Source organism: Haliotis rufescens, unplaced genomic scaffold (genome assembly GCF_023055435.1).
Source record: "Haliotis rufescens isolate VD_foot unplaced genomic scaffold, xgHalRufe1.0.p SCAF_3, whole genome shotgun sequence".
Lineage (NCBI taxonomy): Eukaryota > Metazoa > Mollusca > Gastropoda > Lepetellida > Haliotidae > Haliotis > Haliotis rufescens.
The window spans coordinates 25,836,056-25,860,461 of record NW_025964001.1 but is presented as its reverse complement, the minus strand read 5'-3'; the positions used below and the strand labels follow the sequence as shown (position 1 = coordinate 25,860,461).

Genomic DNA, 24,406 nt, shown 5'->3' with positions numbered 1-24,406 from the left:
CTTAGATTCATCCAGTGTATTCAACATGAAGACCAGCAGAGGAATTACCACCATCAGCCCACAGACCAGCTCGCCTGAGTCAGCTCCTGCAAGTGAATATTTTGAACACATTCTGACTCCGGAGATATTACAGCAGTGCGAGCCGTGTTGTGAATGTTCATGTCATGATAGTTGTGTGGTATTTGGAGATTGCTGTGCTGATAAAGAGATTGGTGGGAAGTATTTCTTTGACTGTGAATTAATCGAAAAGTATCACGGTGGAGGTGTTAATTCAGACTTTATCCTAACTGTAACAAAATGTCAGCAAGATGCTCCCAGCTACACTGAAGACCTTGCTGAGAAATGCGAGCATGGAGAACTTGGGTACGTCCAAGATGGCCGCCTGGTGACGGCGCCACATCCCTTCAACACCAGCGTCACCTTTAGAAACAAATACTGTGCTGCATGCTATGACGTCAACAACTACACACCATGGGACGTGTATATCAGCTGCCGAGAAGACTTCGATTCATCCAATTACACAGACATAAATTCATTGATACGTTCAGCAGAGGAAATACATTGCTCGATTTCAACTAATATAAAAAATAAAGACTACTATAACACATGTTTTTTAGGAAGAAAATTGGTTTCAACTTGTAATGTTACTGGACTTTGGCAGGAATACAACAAAAGCATAGAACAGGCGTGTCACTCCTATTACAACCCAACACGAATGTACTATAAAAACATCTTCTGCCATCTATGCAACGGAGAACCAGAGCAGGAACTGAAATGTCCTTCGGAGTGTCATATTTTTGAAGTTCTCGAATTTTCTCTCACGCCCTTTGCTGCATTGCTCAATTTTGAAAATTCAGATGCAGAAGTTGTTGTAAGCCCAGGGGGACAAGAAGGCATCTACCAATCAATTAAACGATTTGGAGATCAGACACATGCTCAGTGCAGAGATGGAGATATTTATGACTCATGTTCCGTGAGTATTACATAAATCATGTATAAGATGTAGATGAAATAGTACGTAGTGACCGAGGATAAATTAGGTGAGATCAATGATCAATAGTAGTTTGTGGATGGTGCCCTCTACAATGTTTACAAAAAATAATGATAGTATCCATATGGGTTCTGGATGAGCTATAAACTAAAATAAACATGCACATAATTTCAAGCGAGTTATACTGTTGACGTTATATTGATTCATTTACTAACTTAATAATCACATCACAAATGAAACATTGCGTAATGATGTCAAAATAAATGGTGAGTATTGCTGATGCTATGCTGTAAGTTTCCAATGCAGAAAGACCCGTTCCACTTCACTACGGCTTATTCATATAAGGGGATAATAAGGACACACGAGGTGTAATATTTTATTGATTTTGTGTTTTCTCCATATATTTCCATAGCAGTGATTCGAGATATAAACACGCTCATGAAATACTCTATTTATACCCACAATGACGTACTACAATGCTGTATATATCTAAAATATAAAAACCTTCATCTTTTTCAGAAAAGGTGTCGAGAAACATACTGTCCTTTATCAGAACGAAAGGATAACTCATGCATTCAACTGGTACCAGATGAACATTTGATCCTCACCACATGGTATGCCACACTGTCATTTAATGAAGATGTCAAAAGTTTACCTTTCAATCCACCCACTTTTCTTTTTCCTTTCGGTCAAAAGTTTCAGACTAATATTCAAAACTTGCTAAGTGAATATGGATTCTTTATCTATGTAATGACAGAAAATTCTTATGCACGTATCAAGAATGCTGACAACCTTGTTGTTGATGAAGTTCATTTACATTTCACACTTCTTCTCATGCCAAATTACACCCTTGAATCTTCAAGAGAACGTTTAGCTGCTTTACACAATGTGACACTGAACATGACCGTGGCAGGGACGACATTGGAAGTTGAAATACAACCAGTTACAACACACAGAAATGTACAGGACAAACTGATGTTGCCGCCAACAATGTTCCTACAAATGTTACATTCTTCTATGCATCTCGACATGTCACTAAGTATCAACGTTCCACTTGCTTTTAACATGACATGCTCAATGGCTGAATTTGGCAGTCGGGAAGTTATCCGTGTAAACCAGTCTGTCTTCATACATGGAGATATAGAACTGAATGAACATGAGTACTTTACAATAAAGCACGGAACCTACATTATATGTCTTGATGCAGTTTTCAGAAGACGGAAAGAGATGGTCGTACAAATGCCAGCTTATATAGCACCGGCATTTCTTGCGTCTAAAATAACTACAGCGGTATGCCTATCCCTCAGCATACTCTTCCTCCTCCTCACCCTGTTGGTCTACATCCTGATTAAGGAGCTACATACTGTGCCAGGCCTCAACCTCATCCTGCTTTCATCCTCCCTCTTCCTCGCACATGTGTTTTATCTGTTTGGAGCTGGAACTGTCACCACCCCGACCATCTGCACCGTCATTGGAGTCCTCCTTCACTACTTCTGGCTCGCGTCCTTTGCCTGGATGAACGTCTGTTGTCTACACATGTTCAGAGTCTTCACCAACCTCTTCTCCTCGCTACACTTTGCTGACAACAAGGAGTCTCTGATGATAAAGTATTCAGTTTTTGCTTATGGTGTTCCCCTGGTCATTGTAACGATGACGTTAACTATCACCTACATCCAGTCTGGCAACACAACTGTTGGCTATGGTGGTCCTGCTCTGTGTTTCGTAGCTCCTGGATTGGTGTCACTTGTTTCCTTTGGTGGTCCTGCTAGTCTAACACTTGTCATCAACGGGGTATTATTTCTTTGGACGATGATCTCCATACGACGCAGAAACACACAAAGTGAGTCATTGGGAAAGAAACAGGCAAACGACGTCATTACATTCTTCAAACTGTCTACCATAACAGGCCTGTCGTGGTTGTTCGGCTTCGTTGGCTACTTCCTTCAGAGAGTGGAGCTGATGTATGTGTTCACTGTGCTGACAGCTGGCCAGGGCGTCTTCATCTTCCTCTCGTTCGTTGTCAGTCGGCGGATCCTCAAGCTAATCAGAGACCATCTCAGATGTCTGTGGGCGAAAAAGGAGAAAGGCCATGTAAACACGACAGAAGAGTCAGCTGCAACAGGTGCTTCAATGACGAACTCATATCAAGGAAAAGAGACACGCATGTACTATTAATTATGCATAAAAAACATCAACATGGCCTTCACACTATTTAATTTCACCTCTTTTATATACATAAAAAGAGGTGAGGTATGTGTGTACAGTTGCAATGTGACGTCATAAATATATAAATTTACTTTATATACATGTACTTCCGCAGACTATTGAATTTCACTATTATATATATATATATATATATAAATAGTGAAATTCAATATATATATATATCAACGTCACTAAGTTATGACGGCATATTGCAACTACATAAATACTGTAACGTGGTGATGCAATGAGGTCACATTGGCGGCTTAAAATGACATTTATATAAAAGAGAGGAAATTAAATAGTGTGCAGCAGCTCATAAATATAGTAAATTCACAAAATTAGCGTCCGTCAACAGCAGATAAGGTGCATCTCCTTTATATCCTTCACATCGACAACTGTGCAGCCGGGAGGGAAATACAATTTAAGATATTTCCTTTCTTTCAATGTTTGTTTGTTTGCTAATACCATGTAGCCTAATGCTAAAACGTTTTTCATTAAATAGTTGTGTCCATGTTTAAATATGTTACGCGATGTGTATAAATTATATTTGTATGTTTTGAGAATGTTACTACTGTCGTTTTAAGCCACTATGTGACGTCATTGGAACACCACGTCAAAGTATGTGTGTACAGTTGCAATATGACGTCATAACTTAGTGACGTTACAATACAATCTTCAACTGTAATTACATCTCCCTGAAGATAAAACTGAAACATGCGGGAAAATTCGTGCCGTGTGAATATTTCGTGAATATTCATAAGAAACCTCTGCTGAAAACAGTGTACGTTGTACAATTCCGGCTATATCATCAACATGTGTTTATGTATCACTATAGAATAATGATGATACCAGGTGTGGAAATGTCCTCCACGTGTCTATCATAACATTTTGAGGAATGCTTTACTTAGGCCTTGAATGTTAGGACCTTGATTAAACAAAATCTGAGCAAAAGTTATATGACATGCTTTGAAATCCTGGTAGAAAGAGCATGATTGTACCTCAAACGTTGTGAAATGAAACTATCAAAGACAGGAGTTGCCGGGATATTGCTCGACATAAGGGGGAAATTGCATTTGGAAAGTTCAAGGCATAGAGAATCTCACCCGTGTGACTTTTGATATCAAATATATCAACACGAGTTGATAAAAGTTGGAAAACTCCGAGGCTCAAAAGACACGAGGGTGAGATATTATTTATCGTCCAAAATCATTCTTCCAACTTTTTCATCTGAACACGATGTTGAAAAGTAGCTCTTAGAATTTGAAAAGGTGGCTAACAGTTTAAAATGGCCTTTTGCTCATTTGACAATGTTGTTGCAAAGTGAATTTAGGGGTAGAGCACAGGAGGTTTGCACTGCCTAACCTATTGATAGGAGTTCTGATTATCGGGTTGTTAAGGCTGCAGTTTTGAAGGCTTAAGAATGGGTTCCATAAGTTTCTAGGCAAAAGGCTAGGTCTGCTAAGAAAAGGGATGGTTCTACTTTGGTTGACTGTGCTTTTGTTTGATGGGTGGTGTACTACTAAGGAAGTCAATGGTGATTTTGGTAGTTTGAAGCAGATGGTTTTGCTTGAAGAATTTAGGCAATGTGTGTCAACGGACATTCGGACATATCTTGATGAGCAGAAAGTCGATCACTTTCACCAGACTGCTACTTTGGTGATGATTATTAGTAAACTGATAGGGTTAGTTTTAGGCATTCATGGTTTTGAGGCAGGAGTTTGCTGCGGTATAGATCAGGAAAGGATAGTTCATCCACTTTTAGTTCTAGTTCTGACATTTCTGGTCTGGTGCAGAGTTTGTTGACAAAAAGCTAAGTTCTACTCCAGATGGTTCTGAACATACTTCTGGATTTCCGTTAGCACCTACTTGTAAATATTGTCGTAAGCCAGGGCATATCAATATGCCATTTATGAGTGCTAAACTCGCTCTTATTCTTCCTCTTATCCGATACTGGTGCTCTTCAAACCTATGCTTTTTGGACAATATTTTGTCACTTCCTGAGGAGTCATCAAATAACTGTGAGGTTTTGTTGGTTAGTATATTTTGGTTTTACCAGTGCGCCTCTCCATTATGTGAACTTAAAGACAGATTTGGTGTCTGGCTGGGTTTTGGCGGGGGTTGTTGAAACTCTTCCTGTTAAAGGTGTATGCCCTTATTGGGAATGATTTCGCAGGGCAAAATGTTTGGCTGATCCTGTGTTTGTCTTGAGCCTAGCACTTCGGAAAGTACTGACAATCTTGAAAAAGAAATTCCAGGTATTGTCCCTACCTGTGTACGCGTGCTATGAAAAAGCCCATTTCTTCTGAGAATGATTCCAAGTATGATTTGGCTGGCACTTTTATGGATCATTTTCGTGACCTGTCTAAATTGTCAAGGAAGAGTACTGAAAACAGTTCAGACAATTTGGCTGTTGAGGAACCACTTCTTGGTAGGGAGCAGTTGGTAACGTTACAGAGGGGAAGACCCTTAACTCAAAATTCCTGCCAATAGGGCACTCTCTCTACAAGAAGTTGACAAGGTTCGAGGTTGCAATTATTTCAAGGATATCATTTGTTGAAGAAATAGAGGTTGCCAGATATTCCTGCTGATGACGAATTGGAGGATATTGTTGAAATCAATTCCAGCCTTCGAAGAACCTTTCAGGAGAGTCATCATTGGTTGTGTTGTTCCTTTGTTAAAACTATGTCAGGTTATCAGTACATGCTAACTGTCATGTGTGCAACAGTTGTGTTAAAATTGATTGCACCCTGATTATCCAGCCTAGGCCTATTTTGGAAGCACGACCACTGTTGGTACAAGGGGAATATTATTATCTCTGACTTTATTGGTATTGCCACTGCCATTGTATTTGTACTGCCTTTGAATTTGGTATTGCCATGCTGTTGTGTACTGCCATTGTCAATTATTTGTAAAACTTAGTGATACAATTTCTGAATTGTGTACCATATCTTTAACGGTACCGATGTTTAAGTCGACACGTAACAGCATAATCTGCGAACGTTCCTATTCTTGGTGTTTTTCTGTGAAACTAAACCTTTTCATGAAGCCATTTCTGACAAAGCAGCTCTAAACGTTTCTTGATGGAAAACAAAGATGATATTCCGATGAAATATTATTTACGTCCGAACCAGTTATGAATGCTGTTGTTTCTTATTGCAATATTGTGTATGGTTAAGGACTTTTCTTCACAATGAATTATCAAATACTATTTGTGTCAAGTAACTGTTTAACTGTTGTTGAAACTCTCAAGGACGTACATAATTTTCATTTTGGTATAGGGGGATTCGCGATTCGCTGTGAAGAGTTGCGTCCCTTGGACACACCTGAAACCTATGATTGTGGGTTCGAATCCCGGTTCGCCCTGATTATGTTGCTAGGTTTGTCAGCATCATACCCGTGCTCGTGGGTTTCACCGAGCTGGTAAACGTCTTAGACCTACATCACCTTGAGATTTCCCCCCACATTAAGCTGACACGCCGGGATTTAACTGGAATATTGTTAAAAGCGGCGTTAAACCCAACTCACTCACTAACCACTCATTTTGATATATTTCCGGTTTATTTCGGATGGAGACAGAGGATGTTGTGTAGTTAATCTGTAAATCACAAAACAGGGATAAAATAAAATGATGGGTATACATGTATACATGTTGATAGGTATACATTTTTGTGTGTGGTTCCGTGTCCAAAATTATATACATTCGGTGATAAGGCAACAAAAAATCAGATCAGTTTTATCAGGTCTGTCCGCTAGAGTAACTGCCCTTTGCCAAAGGGAAGCTACTCTTACCCTAGTCTATGGACGTCACGGCCACGGTCAGACGTTGTTGACAGTCGGTCTGTCCGTTAGAGTAACTGCCCTTTGTCAAAGGGAAGCTACTCTAACCCTAGTCTATGGACGTCACGGCCACCGTCAGACGTTGCTGACAGTCGGTCTGTCCGTTAGAGTAACTGCCCTTTGTCAAAGGGAAGCCGCAGAGGTCTACAAGCACAGATATGGCTACTGATCCCGCTTGGCTAGGCCTCGTGCCCTCGCAAAATTGTTTCGAAATTTATATCTCCAAAGTTGCCAAAACTTATAAAATGCCCTAACTACGTCGCAGTTAGACACTGATTTTCAGTATATTAGACTGTTCTTTTGATAATGATGGCAATTATCCTTGTAGTTTATCCAGATTCCCGATGGTTAATTCAGACTCGATCGCCGAATGACGAGGGCGACGCCATGTTTGTTTATAAACAGTGAAAGTAGACCTACTTGACCTTTGATATTTGCATCTCTATCCGCATGTGACCCCAACGGACACCTTTTTATATGAAAACAGGATAACTTATATAGATGAGTGAGTGAGTGAGTGAGTTGTGTTTAACGCCGCTTTTAACAGTATTCCAGTTATATCACGGCGTGTCAGCTTAATGTGGGAGGAAAGCCCGAAGTGATGCAGGTCTCAGACGTTTACCACTTCGGTGAAACCCACGAGCACGGGTATGGTGCTGACAAACCTAGAAACATAATCGGGGCGAACCGGGATTCGAACCCTCAATCATAGGTTTCAGGCGTGCCCAAGGGACGCAACTCTGCACAACGATTCGCGGCGCCTTAGACGACTGGGCCACCCGTGCCCCCTTATATAGATGGAGATGTGTTAGTCATTGATTGAAAAAATAGAAAATACCATGCACATGTATTTGCCTTTGGAATGATTTTCCGATTAATGTCAATGTGAAAAGAGTGTTTCGTGTTAGTTTTATTGGAGATCTGTTACTATGTTAATTTTGAGAGGCGATTAAGTTTTTTATCAAACGGTGGGTAGGTGGTAGTTTTCACTCCTTGATGATTTTAAGGGGAGGGGGTGAACCCCCTTATTCCCCAATCTGGATCCACCACCGATGATTAGTTTAGTCATATACTGTGTGTAAATCTGAGATAAGATACAGTATGACAGCTGTTTGAGGTCAGACAGATGTGAATGTGGTATACAGTTTTAGAAAAATTATAATGTGACATGTATATTTTAGTTTTATATTTTCAGTTATATTTCATTTATTTGTTGTTAAATAAATTGACTGTGTTTAAACCATTCTTCGTTTGTGTCTGTCTCTAATACATGGTAGTCCATGACATAATGATGGATGTTTTTGGACAAGAGAAATAAAGTGCATGCAGTAAGCTAAATGCCAATCACTAATATTCCTCTTTTTCTCAATGAAATACATAAAATTAGAACTATGTAATCGACAGTATTAAATGAACCTACCATCACTAGGTAATACGATGAATTCATAAAACGTACGTAAAACAAATTGACCTTTCGCCCCATACTAATTGTTTGGGAACAATGCTCAACGAACACCTGACCAATTTTACATAGCAAAAATAACTGTCTCATGAAAAAAATATATATATTAGATAAACATCCGTTTTATTTAAGAATGTCACACAACATGAGATGCCTTCTTATCCTACAATATAGTATAGCTACGCGATAAATCGCAAAGAACAAAGATGAACGATGCGTGATGTATTTCATGACAAAACCTTTTTCTATCATGATTTTTAATAGAGGGGCGGCAGGGTAGCCTCGTGGTTAAAGTGTTCGCTCGTCACGCCGAAGACCCGGGTTCGATTCCTCATATGGGTACAATGTGTTAAGCCCATTTCTTGTGTCCCCTGTCGCGATATTGCTGGAATATTGTTAAAAGCGACATTCACAAGGACACCAGGTATGGCCATCTGTAATGGCAGAAAAGGTACAGATAATGGTTTATTCTCCCTGCAGTGTTTTTAATACGATAAACAACGACCACGAGGCGTTGATTTCTTCATTACAATACGAAATATATCTAACTATATTCGCAATCTAAATTTTAACTGTATCAAAAGTACGATAAAACAATTATGTGAATCCATGCATTGAAATGCTATGGTTACTGTCATAGTGCTTGTTAACGAAAATCGGATATGAATCTGTAAAGCAAGCACTATAAAATCGTCCGATCATTCGACCCGATAAACATCAATCAATCCTATGGAGTACCCACAGTGTTTGTTGTACCCGTGTTTATCATTTAATGCAACTGCTCCCCTGGGTCAGATAGTATCGCGATATCCTATTTCACCCTGTTAGTTGATTGCATTACCGTCCGTGCTTGATTTGAGAGCCATGAATAAATTATATCACAGGTACAATGTAGCAACTTCTTTTATATGAAAATGCAGATATTGTATTACATAAAAATAGCGAATAGTCAGTTCCCTTCCACTGATTTACCCACCGGACCCAAAAGAGACAAGTGAAATCGTCTCATCACTTTCATGCTCAGATCTGTGCTTAGATTCAGAGTGACACAAATCTATCCACTAGACTGTATGACGAGAGATGACTTCTACTTTAAATGCTTATGATGAAGCCAGATTCATACAATGGATTCTGCTTTTATGGAAAGGGTTTTGTCGCTTTTATTTACAAGTTATCCCTTTTCATAATAATAAAAGCAGAATTACAACACATAGTTTTATAGAACATCAGCATTAGATGAGATACATCAGTAAGAACTACCTCAGTACGCCAGTCAGTGATAGAGCGTCGTAATTCATCTACTTCAAGTCAGAACATCAAAAAGGCCTGCACGATCAACGTAGCGCTGAAGATTTCCGAAGTTGTCACTGAACTTGTGGGGATAAGATTAACATGGATCAACTGACTGGCCTTTTCAGAAGGGATTACATTGAGTACTTCATTGAGCAAGAAGTAAGAAATCCAGAAACAAAGATGCTCCGAACCTAAATCAAAGGGTGTGTCCTGTGACAGTTATTTCGTTAAATTTACACGAGATTTCAGATGCCGTTTTATCTTTAGATACAAATAGTCGACAGGCGACAATAGGACAAACCGTCATTGACGTTATCATTTTATCTGTCGTCAAACAAGAGAGTGTTATACCATTTCACAAGAAAGACAACGTAATGTACTGCTGTGGGGCGTCTGGCAAAAAAAACACTTACTTTTTTATAATTGTGTGAGTGGTGGGTGGTACCGGTAGGGCAGGTTGGTTGGTTGGTTTGTTGTTTAACGCCGCACTCAGCAATATTCCAGCTATATGACGGCGGTCTGTAAATAATCTGGACCAGTCAATCCAGTGATTGATATCACGAGCATCGATCCACGCAATTGGGATCGATGACATGCATCAACCAAGTCAGCGAGCCTGACCACCCGATCCCGTTAGTCGCCTTTTACGACAAGCATAGTCGCCTTTTACGGCAAGCATGGGTTGCTGAAGACCTATTCTACCCCGGAATTTTCACGGGTCCGGTAGGGCAGGACACGCTTACCATTGTCATTGTCACCTAGTGTCATCACTGATTTTCAGTTACCCATTCAAACATTTTCATCGTTATTTTGCCTGTAACGCGCAGTTGAATCTGTTTTAAGTGATACTCGAGACTGCTTATTCTCCGTTGTTGACGTTTGACTCAAAAACAAAACAAACACATGTCACTACATACGTGCAACAGCCTACCTGTACTCAAATAGAAACCATCTATTGTCTTGCCGTGAAAGGTGATTTTGCTTGTCTTAAGGGGCGACTAACGGGATCGGGTGGTCAGGCTCGCTGACTTGGTTGAAGCATGTCATCAATTCCAATTGCGTGGATCGATGCTAATGATATCAATCACTGGATTGTCTGGTCCAGACTCTAGTATTTACATACAGACCGCCGTCATATAGCTTGTAAAACAACAAACCAACCAAACATCTATTGTCGGGAATATTGTCCAAACACAATACAGTCTAAGGAGCATCCATCGGTTTAAAGACACCAAGACACACTAAAGAACTGTCAAACATTTATTATATTTGTAAATGTTTTCATCTTATGTTGATCTCAACTGCCCGAAGACCATACATGTAATTGTAAGTATATGTCTCTCTCACAAGTTTCAAAGTTGAACCGAGATTCAAACATACGGTGGCTGCTGGTCACACATTATATTTCAAATAAGGAGGATCCTTCTGTTTTCGGTGCATAGTTGCTCTTATGGATCTCAGGGTAATAGGAATTGGTAGTTCCGATTTTCTTGTATTCAACACAAAACTTGAAAAACTTGAAGAATTGTAGCCAGGTCACTTGATGCTATTTTGTCGAAACCAACCTCAATTTGTCATGGATTACACCACTCTGAAAGAAGGAAAACGTTGTGAACTTTAGTGCACTCCCATAGTTGCATGAATTACAAGTAGACCAACTGTATTAATTAATTTATTAATTAATTAATTCCATGACATTTATTGGCCTAAATAATAATATACATCTCATTCAATTTTAATTTCCTCTCTGAATGCCCAGGCTGTCTGCCGCAATGTATTGACTGCTCTTTCCTTCATCTGCAGTCTGTCAAGTTTCTCTTCATCTAAATCGCTCTCATTATCATTTCAATCAACAAATTTGAAGTCAGTAGATTCGTGAAGCGCTCGGTCAATCACACGAGCTGTCGTTAACACCGATCGCATCGGACGCCATCTTTGTGACGCAATCCTTACATAAGCAACTATACGTCTGAAATTTGGAGTTTGCAGATAATGAGTCCAGATGTTTGATGCCATGTATCTCTGTAATAAATATGAATCAAAACATGTTATATGTTGTTATATGTTCCTTAGTTACTGTAGTATTACGTATACAATATCACGAGACTTCAAAATGTGATTTTTCACCCATAATATCTCTTTTCTCCTTGTGGGTCATATATAATTCTTCACAATTTCAGACACAGGAAAACATGTAATATTTCACCCATAATGTCTCTTTTCTCCTTGTGGGTCATATATAATTCTTCACAATTTCAGACATGAAAACATGTCTGGTGTCTTATGAACGCATCAAGAATGCTGACAACATTGTTGTTTAATTTATGTACATTTCACACTTCTTCTCATGGCAAGTTACACCCTTGCATCTTCAAGAGAACGTTTAGCTGCTTTATACAATGTGACACTGGACACGACCGTGGCAGGGACGACATTGGAAGTTGAGATACAACCAGTAACAACACACAGAAATGTACAGGACAAACTGAAGTTGCCGCCAAGAAGCTTCGAACAAATATTTCATTCCACTATGCATCTCGACATGTCACTTGCTTTAAACATGACATGCTCAATGGCTGAATTTGGCAGTCAGGAAGTTAACTGTAAACAATTTTTTCTTCATACATGGAGATATAGAATGAATGGCCATGAGTACTTTCTAGAAAAACATGGAACCAACTTTATATGTCTAGATGCAGTTTTTAGTAGACGGAAAGAGATGGTAGTATATATGTCAGCTTATTCAGCCGTCATTTCTTGCTTCTAAAATAACAACAGCGGTCTGTCTATCCCTCAGCATACTCTTCCTCCTCCTCACCCTGTTGGTCTACATCCTGATTAAGGAGCTACATACTGTGCCAGGCCTCAACCTCATCCTACTGTCATCCTCCCTGTTCCTTGCACATGTGTTTTATCTGTTTGGGGCTGGAACTGTCACCACCCCGACCATCTGCACCGTCATCGGAGTCCTCATCCACTACTTCTGGTTCGCGTCCTTTTGCCTGGATGAACGTCTGTTGTCTACACATGTTCAGAGTCTTCACCAACCTCTTCTCCTCGCTGCACTTTGCTGACAACAAGGAGTCTCTGATGATAAAGTCCTCAGTTTTTGCTTATGGCGTCCCCTGGTCAATGTAACGATGACGTTAACCACCACCTACATCCAGTCTGGCTACACAACTGTTGGGGGCGGTCGGGTAGCCTAGTGGTTAAAGCGTTCGCTCGTCACGCCGAAAACCCGGGTTCGATTCCCGACATGGGTACAATGTGTGAAGCCCATTAATGGTGTCTCCCGCCGTGATGTTGCTGGAATATTGCTAAAAGCGGCGTAAAGCCATACTCAATTAATCACAACTGTTGGCTATATCTGGCGGTCCTGCTCTGTTTCGTAGCTCCTGGATTGGTGTCACTTGTTTTCTTTGGTAGTCCTGCTTGTCTAACAGTTGTCATCAACGGGGTATTATTTCTTCGGACGATGATCTCCATACGACTCAGAAACAGACAAAGTCAGTCCGCAGAAAATATACATGCAATCAACAACATTAGATTATTCAAACTACTATAACACGTCTCTCATGGTTGTTTGGCTTCGTTGGTTACTTCCTTCAGAGAGTGGAGCTGATGTATGTGTTCACTGTGCTGACAGCTGGCCAGGGCGTCTTACATCTTCTAACTCACCTCAAGGAATGGAAAGCCGTTTCTGATAGAGCTGTGTGGTTATTTGGAGATGCTCGGTTTCTGTATATCTATCATCCAGGTATCTAACATTATCAGTATCTGAAAAATATGTTGACATATGTCGAACACATGTCATCACCCAAATCAGAGATTACTGTTGAATATGGAAAGGGTTTTGACACTTTTATTTCAAAGACGTACTAAATTCACGTGTGTGCCATTTTCTATGGTCATATTTCACCATCTGTTGAATATGCTTTTATGTCTTCAGGCTATTCGTATTAAATATTAATAAAAAAACGTCAACACCAGAGACTAATCAGCTTCGCTTAAGCGCGGACAGAGTTTTGATTCGGCCTGAAAGGCAAAGTATCAGCGAACCGTATATGAATGGATCTTGAAAATTAGCGATGACATCAAGTGCGAAAAGCGTAAGCGTGTCCGGCCCTACCGACAGCATCATCCACTCACATTATTTGCACACAAAAAGTAAGCATTGAGCTGTAGAATTCAAAATTTATATGGAACTGTTCTGATCAGTGCCTTGATCGTGTCTTGTGAATGTTGTCAAGTGCTATTCCGACAAAGTAATATGTTTGATGTTCCTTCAGTTGATATTGTTCTGCTGAAGGATAAAGTGGTTTGAGGTGATTAAACTGATTCCGGAATGTGGTTTCATACGCTTTGTGTAGGTGGTATGAACGACCCACATGAATGCAAATGTGACTTTTGAACAGTCATTTTTTTAGGTTTAGACAATATATATTTCAGACCATCTACATGATACTTGTTTCGTATCAAATATTGTTTCACACGATAAAGAAACATTGGGTTACAACATCCAATGTCTTATAAAAGCTTTCAAAACATTTTACGGTAGACTTGTGAAGAACATTTCCAAAATAATGTGTCAGTGACCAAAAATAATATCTGATAAAATTCCATATTTTCATGTCTACCGCATGTCTACCCCGGTGTTTGTTCAGGTGTTTGAACACTTGACTTGCCTTTACATATTATTGTGACGTTTGCTACCGCTGGGGAAGTATGACCGCTCACCTTTTCACGCACACCTGGTTTTATCAGTTTCTTGTCATAACTACATGTTTATGACATAGTCGGAATCGTACAATGGACTCTGCTTTGAATGGAGAGTTCTTATGATTATGGGAATGGTTTGGTCACTTTATTTGATATAAAGTTATATTTTAAGTGATGCATTCATATAATATTCACCGCTATTTTCACTGCTATTTTGGAATTTACGCATAATTGAATCTGTTTCGGTGGATAATCGTGATTCTCTGGCGTTGACGTCAACTATCGCATGAAGTATCTAACTTGTGACTCTAACGTGTGATGGAAGTGCTTCTAATTCATTTTGTAGTGGAATAGAAAGATTGCAACGATTCTTTTCACACATTGAAATCATTTGAAATCATTTTCGGTAATTCTCAATTTCATAGTTTGGTGGGTGTTTTTATATCCGAGGGTCTTTTTGTATTACACTAAATATTTTCATTTTAGAAAGACAATACTAATGATCGAAACATTTGGTTGAAAGCAGCTATAAGATTATGAGGAGAACATAAAATGTGGTTCGTTCTTTATGTAATATTGTATACAGCCCAGGATATTTTCTCCACAAGGAATGCTCAAGTGATCACCGTGTCGAACAATTATTTGACAGCTGCTGTTGAAATTTTCTATGAATCCAATATTTTCCAGTAAGTTATGTTTCCGTTTAGTTCGAAATGAAGTCAACGGGACAACGGAATGAAAGCAATGGATCGTGTTTGTCTGCAAGGCACTGAAGCGGGATAAATGTTGGGTGAGAATGCATGTATATGCTAGTCTGGTTTATACCTTTTTGAGTGCATGCTTAGGCAGTATGCTTACATGTATTAGGTGTAAGTTTCCAGTTATCGTCAAATCGTCAATTTGTCAATTATAATGGATCTTCAATACAAATTCATGAAGACATCTCGACTTTAAGGTCGTGATTCACAATTTGTTAATGTTGCATGTTAATGTAAGGCACACAATTTGGATGTTTGTGTATTTGTTGCGAGCATGATCAGGTACTCATTAAAAGACTTGTGGTTCGCCGTAAATAACGTTTACACAATGATACGGTTTGCTGAAAATCAAAGTCAATGCGCTGTGGGTATACTGAAAACAGGTATGGTGCAAAAGGAAGTTGTCAGATGCTTTAATGTTCATCGAAACCCAATATTATCTCTTTGGAGACGTTAGTCCAGGTTTCATCTGGACAGCTCTGATGGACGTGCCAGGGTCTACAGGCGTCCAGGAGAACGTTTTAGCGGCGCTTGCGTTACTCAACGTCGTCAGTTTAGGGGTGGAAGTCTTATGACATCTCGTCACCGTTAATGTCAGTTTGAATGGTGTACGCTACCGGAATCTTTCGAGATTATGTTCAACAATCTGTGCAATTGCAGGGACGTAACGTCACATTGCAGCAGGATAATCACACACACACGCGCACGCACGCACACATGCACGCGTTGTTAGATGGAGCGTCGCTACAATAGGACCAGAACCAGCCGGTAACGCTAGCTCAGTTGGTCCAATCTTTGGTTGACATCTGGAACAAGATCCCCAGGCTGTCCCCAACATCCCCAACATCTGGTGCCGTAACTGAATCAACGCAAACAGTGGTCACACCCGACATTGACATTGTTAATTGAGTTGTGTCACTAATCCAATATTAGGGCATGTTGCTCTGTCTCCTGTTACCAGGTATGAGTTGTGTAAATTAATTATGATAAAACATTGATCAGAGACGACTTATCCAATTTTATGTTGTTATTTTCCATTACATACCATTTGCCCCACTCTATATGAAACACGGTGACTAGTAGTATATAAACAACTTAAGACAAAGGTGTATATCACTTACTTACTTCTTTGTGTAAGTCCCGAGAGAGTTTTTATGTGGATGTATACATGCATTGAACGTCCGTTAACATTCCTTTTCTGTCGACGGTGATTGTTATTATTCCTCTCAATAATACAATATCTCCGTTGTCCAATCGGAAATCGGATATGAAACAGTATTTCGAAAACAAGCAGTATAAAACCATCTGATGATTTCGCATTGCGAACTACAATCGATCTGTTGGACGAACAGTGTGCGTCAAAATAAAAACTACAACTGCCCCTCTGGGCCTGATAGTATCGCTAGATTCCATTTCGCCCACTTCATGTTTTCATTAGAGTCATGCATTAAATATGTCACAGGTGTGGACGATTGGTCCTGGGGGTATTATTGCAACCTACAGGCGTGCCCTTGTGTCCATCATAATCACACGACAACTCAATTCCGTAATTTAGAACATCAATTGCAATTCAGATACTGAATTACAAAAATAAGAAGAAAATGAAAGTGGTGCAAATGTTCATATTAAACACAAGTGTTGTGTTCATGGCTACGTATAACAATGTATATATTACTGTGCTGTTCATATATATATATATATATATATATATATATATATATATATATATATATATATATATATATATATATATATGTATATCCGTATTATAAACATTTTGTAGTCGCGAGTGGAGAATGTGACCTGAGTCATATAACATGTTCCCAATCAAATTCACTTATGCGAATAAAATATGCTTAAAATGAACCCGGTCAATAATCACGTGGTTGCATTAATGTATCAGCTGATTGCAGTGCGAGAATGGTGGATTTGAAATTTGCATCCCCGTATTTTTGCATACACTGGCGCCTGCATTTATAGCTTATTTAGGAAATACGTTTCTCCGAACGCTGGTCTTCAATTCAAAAAGACAAAGGTCCAACGTAGTTTTTCTGCTTACATTTAATACTCACAAATCTAACATGTGTTTAATACTATCTCACTTATACTGAATGACGTCAACCCAGGGGTAACACTGATGACAATACAACCAAGTACTGCCTGCCTGTACCTTAATAGAAACCATATACTTGACTGGCATTTTTAAAAGTTAGTAAGTAACAGTTACGGCAAGATATGTTTTGGGTGACGATTTCTTTATTCTATTCTGATGTGACATTTTGGTATAGATCCTTGACAACACTCTTGCTTGACAACAGTGTAAGGATCTATATCGAAACGTCGCATCAAAGAAGTCGTCATCCAACAAGTATCGTCTTTACAGAAACCAACTGTCTACTGGAATATTGCAAAAACACCAAACAATCGAAGGGGAATGGAGAAGTTTTCTGACACCATATTAAGGATACGATAAACTTAAATAATAGCTGTAAATGGATTCAGCTTTGAGCCTTCACATTCGATTATACTGGTTCATGTCATGATGAAAAGCGAATTGTACAGTTTCGTAAAAAAAGAAGAAGTTAAACATAAAAAGTCAACGCCAGAGAATAGGAAGTCTCGGATATCCGCCAAAACAGATTCCACTGGGAGAAGAAGGCAAAACAGCGGTGAAAATTTTATATGGAGGTATAACTCACATCAGTGATTTCGCTGGATGTTCGCGAAAAGGGTAAGCATGTCCTGCCCTACCGGTAGCACCCGCCATTCATACAATTTGCATAAAAAATAGGAAATTTATTGCTTGGCGCAGCACAGCAGTAATCCTGTCATGCGACGTCAGCCTGTAAACCAGACAATCAAGTGATCGATTAACCAGAAATCCACAGACACGATATTATCATTATTTATTTTGTTGTAACTAATAAAAACGAAAAATACTGTGACTAATGTGTTGATGTGAAGTGCCCGAAGTCCATACATGTTACAATTACAGATGTCTCTAGCATCCCTGTGCCGCTCCCCTCCCCTTTTTCGGTACAAAATCCGTCTTGCATGGCTGCGTTTGAGGCGTGTTGGTATCATAATGCTGACACACAAGCCAATCGCACGTCCGTGATGACTGTTGTGAAGACACGACTGAATCGATAAACCTGTTAACGTGGCAACTGTTTCCAGTTCTCTATTATGACTCTGTGTATTTCCTGACTGTCCAATCAACAAACACGTTAGGAAATGTAATATTCACATAAACTACAGAGTGACAAAATACAGTCACATTAATAGGCTGTTCGCTGATTCAAAAGATCGTGAAAACGCAATTCGCCGTCTTCCCTCCAGGCTTGTTGTTCTGATATGAATGTAAGGTACGTACATCTTTCACAAGTGTGTGTGTTAATATTGTTACCGTTCGCTCATATCGGTGATATTGTTTTATTCATTTATTCGAATTGTACAATGTATATTGCTTGTTTGTTGTTTAAAGCCGCACCACCATGTATGTATGTGTTTGTTTGTTTGTTTGTTCGGACGGACGGATGGATGCATGGTTTGTGCTAATTAAGTGCTAATTCCTCGTGGTGCTTTAGCCAGGCATAGCCAGTTAACATATTCAGCAGTTCAAACATATACACATATTATTCTAGAAAGTTTTAGGTTCATGTGCAGAGTTAACCATTTGAGTTGTTATTGTTAAACGTTCTCAACATCTTCCCTTGGCAAGAGTGTCCACTAGCCTACATAAGCCAACTTTCCGTCCTTGCCATTTCAATCGTGTGCTAAAATATAAGAGGACTATTGCACTTATCGTTAGTCATATCGGAGAACGTTTTATAAACTCAACATCCATGTTCCGAAAACGTGGTCGTTGCTGTGGACACAGCCATCGTGTGTCGAATTTGCGCTGGAATTAGTCCAAACATTATGCGAACACAAAATATTTTTGGTGAGAGGGGGAACCTGCGATTGTACGGAGACTTGATATTTCATGGGCTACAGCTGCAAAACCAAATTATCAATTAAAACTGTTATCAATTATAACTATTATATTATTTTTTTAAATAGATATCTTTACAGGAATGCATTTTTCGTGACTTATTCGTGATTTATTTTTATAACCAGTCTGAAGCATAAATATATTTTTTCAAACATTCTCTGGGACAATTCTTTTTCTCGATAAAATCAGGGCCATTAAGAAAACGAATCTTGACAGCATCGAAGTCTATGCCTAGATAAGAGTGTCAAGTGTATAGTGGTTTTGTGACCCACGATAAATGCTGAGCGTAAAAGAGAAGGTCAACCATTCGATGATACTAGTTCATGTCATTATGACAGCCGAATTGAACAGTTTCTCCCAAAAAGAAGAGAAACATAAAAGGTCAGCGCCAGAAATTAACCACTCTAGATTATCCGCCAAAACAGATTCCACTGGGCGAAAAGGGCAAAAGAGCGGTGAAAATTATAGAGCGGGATCACTGACATCAGTGATGAGCCTGGGTGTTCTGAAAAAGAGTAAGCATGTCCTGCCCTACAGGTTGCACGCGCCACATACGCAGTTTGCATGAAGACGCAGGTGTTGCCTAACGTCGCTCATCAGAAAATATGAGCGACAAAACCCTTTCCATATTCATAGGAAATATCTGCCAAAAGCGGAGTAGATTAAACGATCCATCTTTCATTTTGATATAACTCCTCCCCAAAATTCTTAATTATACTGTGTCAAAGTCGAGGACAATGTCATACATCTTGTTTTATAGTGATAATATCAGTGCTGTAATGTGTATTGTGTCTAATATGTGTTATGATTTGCTTAACTTTGCTGACATATCGACCTCAAATTTCAGGTGGCGACAACAGTAGTTAACCCAATGGCCTACACTCAAGTCCTTCTTTTCCTTCCGTTGTTCCTCACGTCATCTACCATTATTAGCGATGACGTCAAATCCCTGATATACACGCTACAAACTAGGTACTGCGGGCGATCTCTCTGCTCAACAAACACATCTCATAGTCCTCCATCATGTCCGTCACAGGAGCAGACAACCGTCGGCGTTTCTTCTGGAGTGACCGATCTCAACGCGGCTGTCGAAAACTTTACTTTAGATCCATCAAATACATTTCACACTGAGACCAGCAGAGAATTTACTACCATCAGCCCAGGGAGCGACACATCTAAATCAGCTGCTGTTACGGAATATGTTCAAAATAATATGATATCACAACCGTGTGAGCCTTGTCATCAGTGTTCATGTAATGATAGTTGTGTGATATTTGGAAATTGTTGTGCTGATAAAGAGATTGGCGGGAGATATTTTTTTGACTGTGAACGTATCACAACATATGATAACGAGATTGAATCATTTTTGTTCCTAATTGTAACAAAATGTCAGCAAGATGCTCCCAGCTACACTGAAGACCTTGCCGAGAAATGCGAGCATGGAGAACTTGGGTATGTCCAAGATGGCCGCCTGGTGACGGCGCCACATCCCTTCAACACCAGCGTCACCTTTAGAAACAAGTACTGTGCTGCATGCTATGATGTCAACAACTACACACCATGGGACGTGTATATCAACTGTCCAAAATACTTCGATTCATCCAATTACACAGACATAAATTCCTTGATACGTTCAGCAAAGGGCCTAAATTGTTTAGTTTCAACTAATATAAAGAATAACAGCCATGTTCATACATGTATTTCTGAAAAAAAGTTGGTATCAACTTGTAATGTTACTGGACTTTGGCAGGAATACAACAAAAGCATAGAAGAGGCGTGTCACTCCTATTACAACCCAACACTGAAAAACTATAAAAACATCTTCTGTCATCTATGCAATGGAGAATCAGAGCAGGAACTGAAATGTCCTTCAGTGTGTCATACATCCAAGGTAAAAGGAGTGATCTTCATGCCATTTGTTGCATTGCTTAATTTTGAAAATTCAGATGCAGAAGTTGTTGCAAGCGCAGAGAATCTAAGGGGCAAATACGACTCCATAAAACGATTTGGAGACCAGACACATGCTCAGTGCAGAGATGGAGATATTTATGACTCATCTTCCGTAAGTATTACATAACTTCTATTATTATATTACATTATCAGACATAGGATAAAAATGCAGTGATTGAGGAAAAAACAGATGATCAATGATATATTTTCGGATGGCACTATCAATACTATTTACAGGGAAAAAATTATATTTATTACCATGAGGGTCGAGATAAACGACTTAATAAAAAAACATGCAATTATTACTCCAAGTGTTCTATATCGTTGATGTAATGCAGATAGCTCCCCTTTTATAATAACATAACTGATGAAACATTCATTTGTGTAATGACGTCACACTTGATGGTGAAAAATGTGGATGCTGTAGCTTCGGTATTTAAGTGGTAAAAATCTTCCCTATCACTACAGCTTATTCTTATTTGGGGATAATAAAGAGACAATGTGTGTATTATTCTATTGAGTTTACGAACCTTGTGTTACAATTAATGGATTTCAATTGTTTTCACTCGAGTTATAAACACGCTCATGGAATACTCATTATTATCTTTATTGACAGATTACTATGCTGTGTAAGATCTTAAGCTTGAAATCATGTGGTTTCTTTTCAGAAACGATGCCGCGAAACGTACTGTCCTTTATCAGACAGGAAAGATAATTCGACATGTATTCAAGTGGTATCAGATGAACATTTGATCCTCACGGCATGGAATACCACACTGTCATTTAATGAAGATGTCAACATTTTGCCTTTCAATCCACCCACTTTTGTTTTTCCTTTCGGTCAAAAGTTTCAGACTAATATTCAAAACTTGCTAAGTGAACATGGATTCTTTATCTATGAAATGACAGCGAATTCTTATGCACGTATCAAGAATGCTGACCTCGTAGTTGATGAAGGTCATTTACAGTTCACACTTCTTCTCATGCCAAATTACACCCTTGCATATTCAAGAGAACGTTTAGCTGCTTTACACAATGTGACACTGAACACGACCGTGGCAGGGACGACATTGGAAGTTGAGATACAACCAGTAACAACACACAGAAATGTACAGAACAAACTGATGTTGCCGCCAACAATGTTCGGACAAATGTTACATTCTTCTATGCATCTCGACATGTCACTAAGTATCAACGTTCCACTTGCTTTTAATGTGACATGCTCAATGGCTGAATTTGGCAGTCAGGAAGTTAACAGTGCAAACCATGCTTTATTCATACATGGAGATATAGAGTTGAATGATCATGAGTACTTTATATCAAAGCACGGAACCTACTTTATATGTCTAGATGCAGTTTTCAGAAGACGGAAAGAGATGGTCGTACAAATGCCAGCTTATATAGCACCGGCATTTCTAGCTTCTAAAATAACAACAGCGGTATGCCTATCCCTCAGCATACTCTTCCTCCTCCTCACCCTGTTGGTCTACATCCTGATTAAGGAGCTACATACTGTGCCAGGCCTCAACCTCATCCTGCTGTCATCCTCCCTCTTCCTCGCACATGTGTTTTATCTGTTTGGGGCTGGAACTGTCACCACCCCGACCATCTGCACCGTCATTGGAGTCCTCATCCACTACTTCTGGCTCGCGTCCTTTGCCTGGATGAACGTCTGTTGTCTACACATGTTCAGAGTCTTCACCAACCTCTTCTCCTCGCTGCACTTTGCTGACCACAAGGTGTCTCTGATGATAAAGTATTCAGTTTGTGCCTATGGTGTTCCCCTGGTCATTGTAACGATGACGTTAACTATCACCTACATCCACTCTGGCTACACAACTGTTGGCTATGGTGGTCCTGCTCTGTGTTTCGTAGCTCCTGGATTGGTGTCACTTGTTTCCTTTGGTGGTCCTGCTTGTCTGACACTTGTCATCAACGGGGTATTATTTCTTTGGACGATGATCTCCATACGACGCAGAAACAGACAAAGTGAGTCATTGGGAAAGAAACAGGCAAACGACGTCATTACATTCTTCAAGCTGTCTACTATAACAGGCCTGTCATGGTTGTTTGGCTTCGTTGGCTACTTCCTTCAGAGAGTGGAGCTGATGTATGTGTTCACTGTGTTGACAGCTGGCCAGGGCGTCTTCATCTTCCTCTCGTTCGTTGTCAGTCGGCGGATCCTCAAGCTAATCAGAGACCATCTCAGATGTCTGTGGGCGAAAAGGGAGAAAGGCCATGTAAACACGGCGGACACGTCAACTGCAAGAGATGCTTCAATGGTGAGCCGGTTGTGATTTCAGCCATGAAAACTGAGAACTTATTTACATACCACACACATATGAAGGTGGCTCTGTGTTGATGCAATATATTTGTTTCTCAATAAATGTCTGTTGAAATATATTAAATTCGACATTAAATGCATTTCACGCGTGTTAAAGGTTATTTGACATGCCACGTGTATGCAAATATTTCGCCCTTCACGTGGTTAAAGACCACTCCTACTTTGTCCAAATTTAGTAAAAATAGGAAAATAAGTTTCTGATACAATGGTTTTGATGAGGGGAAATATGTTTACATAATTAGGTAATATTTATTATCTTAACATTGATTTTTTGTGCATATATCCTTCAATAAATCAAAGGCAAAGACCTGTTTCGTGTACTCCACATGTTATCTTCATGTTTCTGTGATTGAATATGGTCATTGGTTTCAAAAGCAACATATATACTGTGTTGCGAAATATTATTTTTTTTACTTTACTTGTAGCAGCGGAATATCTGCACTTGTACAAAGCAGACGTATTTTGAAAGTAACATATAGTTCTTGGTTCCAACCAAATCACTAAATGTGTTATTGTGTCACTTGATTGTCTGGTTCGTTTACAGGCCGGTGTTGCGTGGCAGGAGTAGCGCTGTCCGGCGTCAGGCTACAGATACTTAATTCTCTTTGCAAATTGTGGAGTGGCGGGCGCTACCGACAGGGCAGGACGTGTTTACTCTTTCCAGAACACCTGCCCTTCCGTGATCAATTGAAATAATTGTCACCGCTATTTTGATTTTACGCTCAATGGAATCTGAAAATGGAGACTGGTGATATTATATTATGTTTTCACCAAAGTGATAAACGAAATCACTCGCCTGTGTTATTACTCCCGACAACAATGCCTTGCATGACTAGGGTTTGGTGTCACCCTG

At 39.5% G+C, this 24,406-nt stretch overlaps 2 protein-coding genes across 2 annotated transcripts; both read left to right on the top strand.

The window, feature by feature from the left end:
• Window positions 1-1,695: 1,695 nt before the first annotated feature.
• On the top strand, window positions 1,696-3,186 carry LOC124146209 (adhesion G protein-coupled receptor E2-like). The gene has a single exon (XM_046516391.2). The coding sequence runs from the start codon at window positions 1,742-1,744 to the stop codon at window positions 3,164-3,166; it is 1,425 nt and encodes a 474-aa protein (XP_046372347.2). The 5' UTR covers window positions 1,696-1,741; the 3' UTR covers window positions 3,167-3,186.
• Window positions 3,187-18,501: 15,315 nt separating this feature from the next.
• LOC124144718 lies at window positions 18,502-23,841 on the top strand. The gene is made up of 3 exons (XM_046514265.2): window positions 18,502-18,630; window positions 20,107-21,321; window positions 21,878-23,841. The coding sequence occupies exons 2-3, from the start codon at window positions 20,131-20,133 to the stop codon at window positions 23,504-23,506; spliced, it is 2,820 nt and encodes a 939-aa protein (XP_046370221.2). The 5' UTR covers window positions 18,502-18,630; window positions 20,107-20,130; the 3' UTR covers window positions 23,507-23,841.
• The last annotated feature ends 565 nt before the right edge of the window (window positions 23,842-24,406 follow it).

Excerpts from the sequence above, each read along its gene's own strand:
- LOC124146209 (XM_046516391.2), top strand. The coding sequence starts at position 1,742 with ATGACAGAAAATTCTTATGCACGTATCAAGAATGCTGACAACCTTGTT.
- LOC124144718 (XM_046514265.2), top strand. The coding sequence starts at position 20,131 with ATGGCCTACACTCAAGTCCTTCTTTTCCTTCCGTTGTTCCTCACGTCA. Across the intron at positions 21,322-21,877 it reads ATATTTATGACTCATCTTCC|AAACGATGCCGCGAAACGTA; the intron begins GTAAGTATTACA and ends GTTTCTTTTCAG.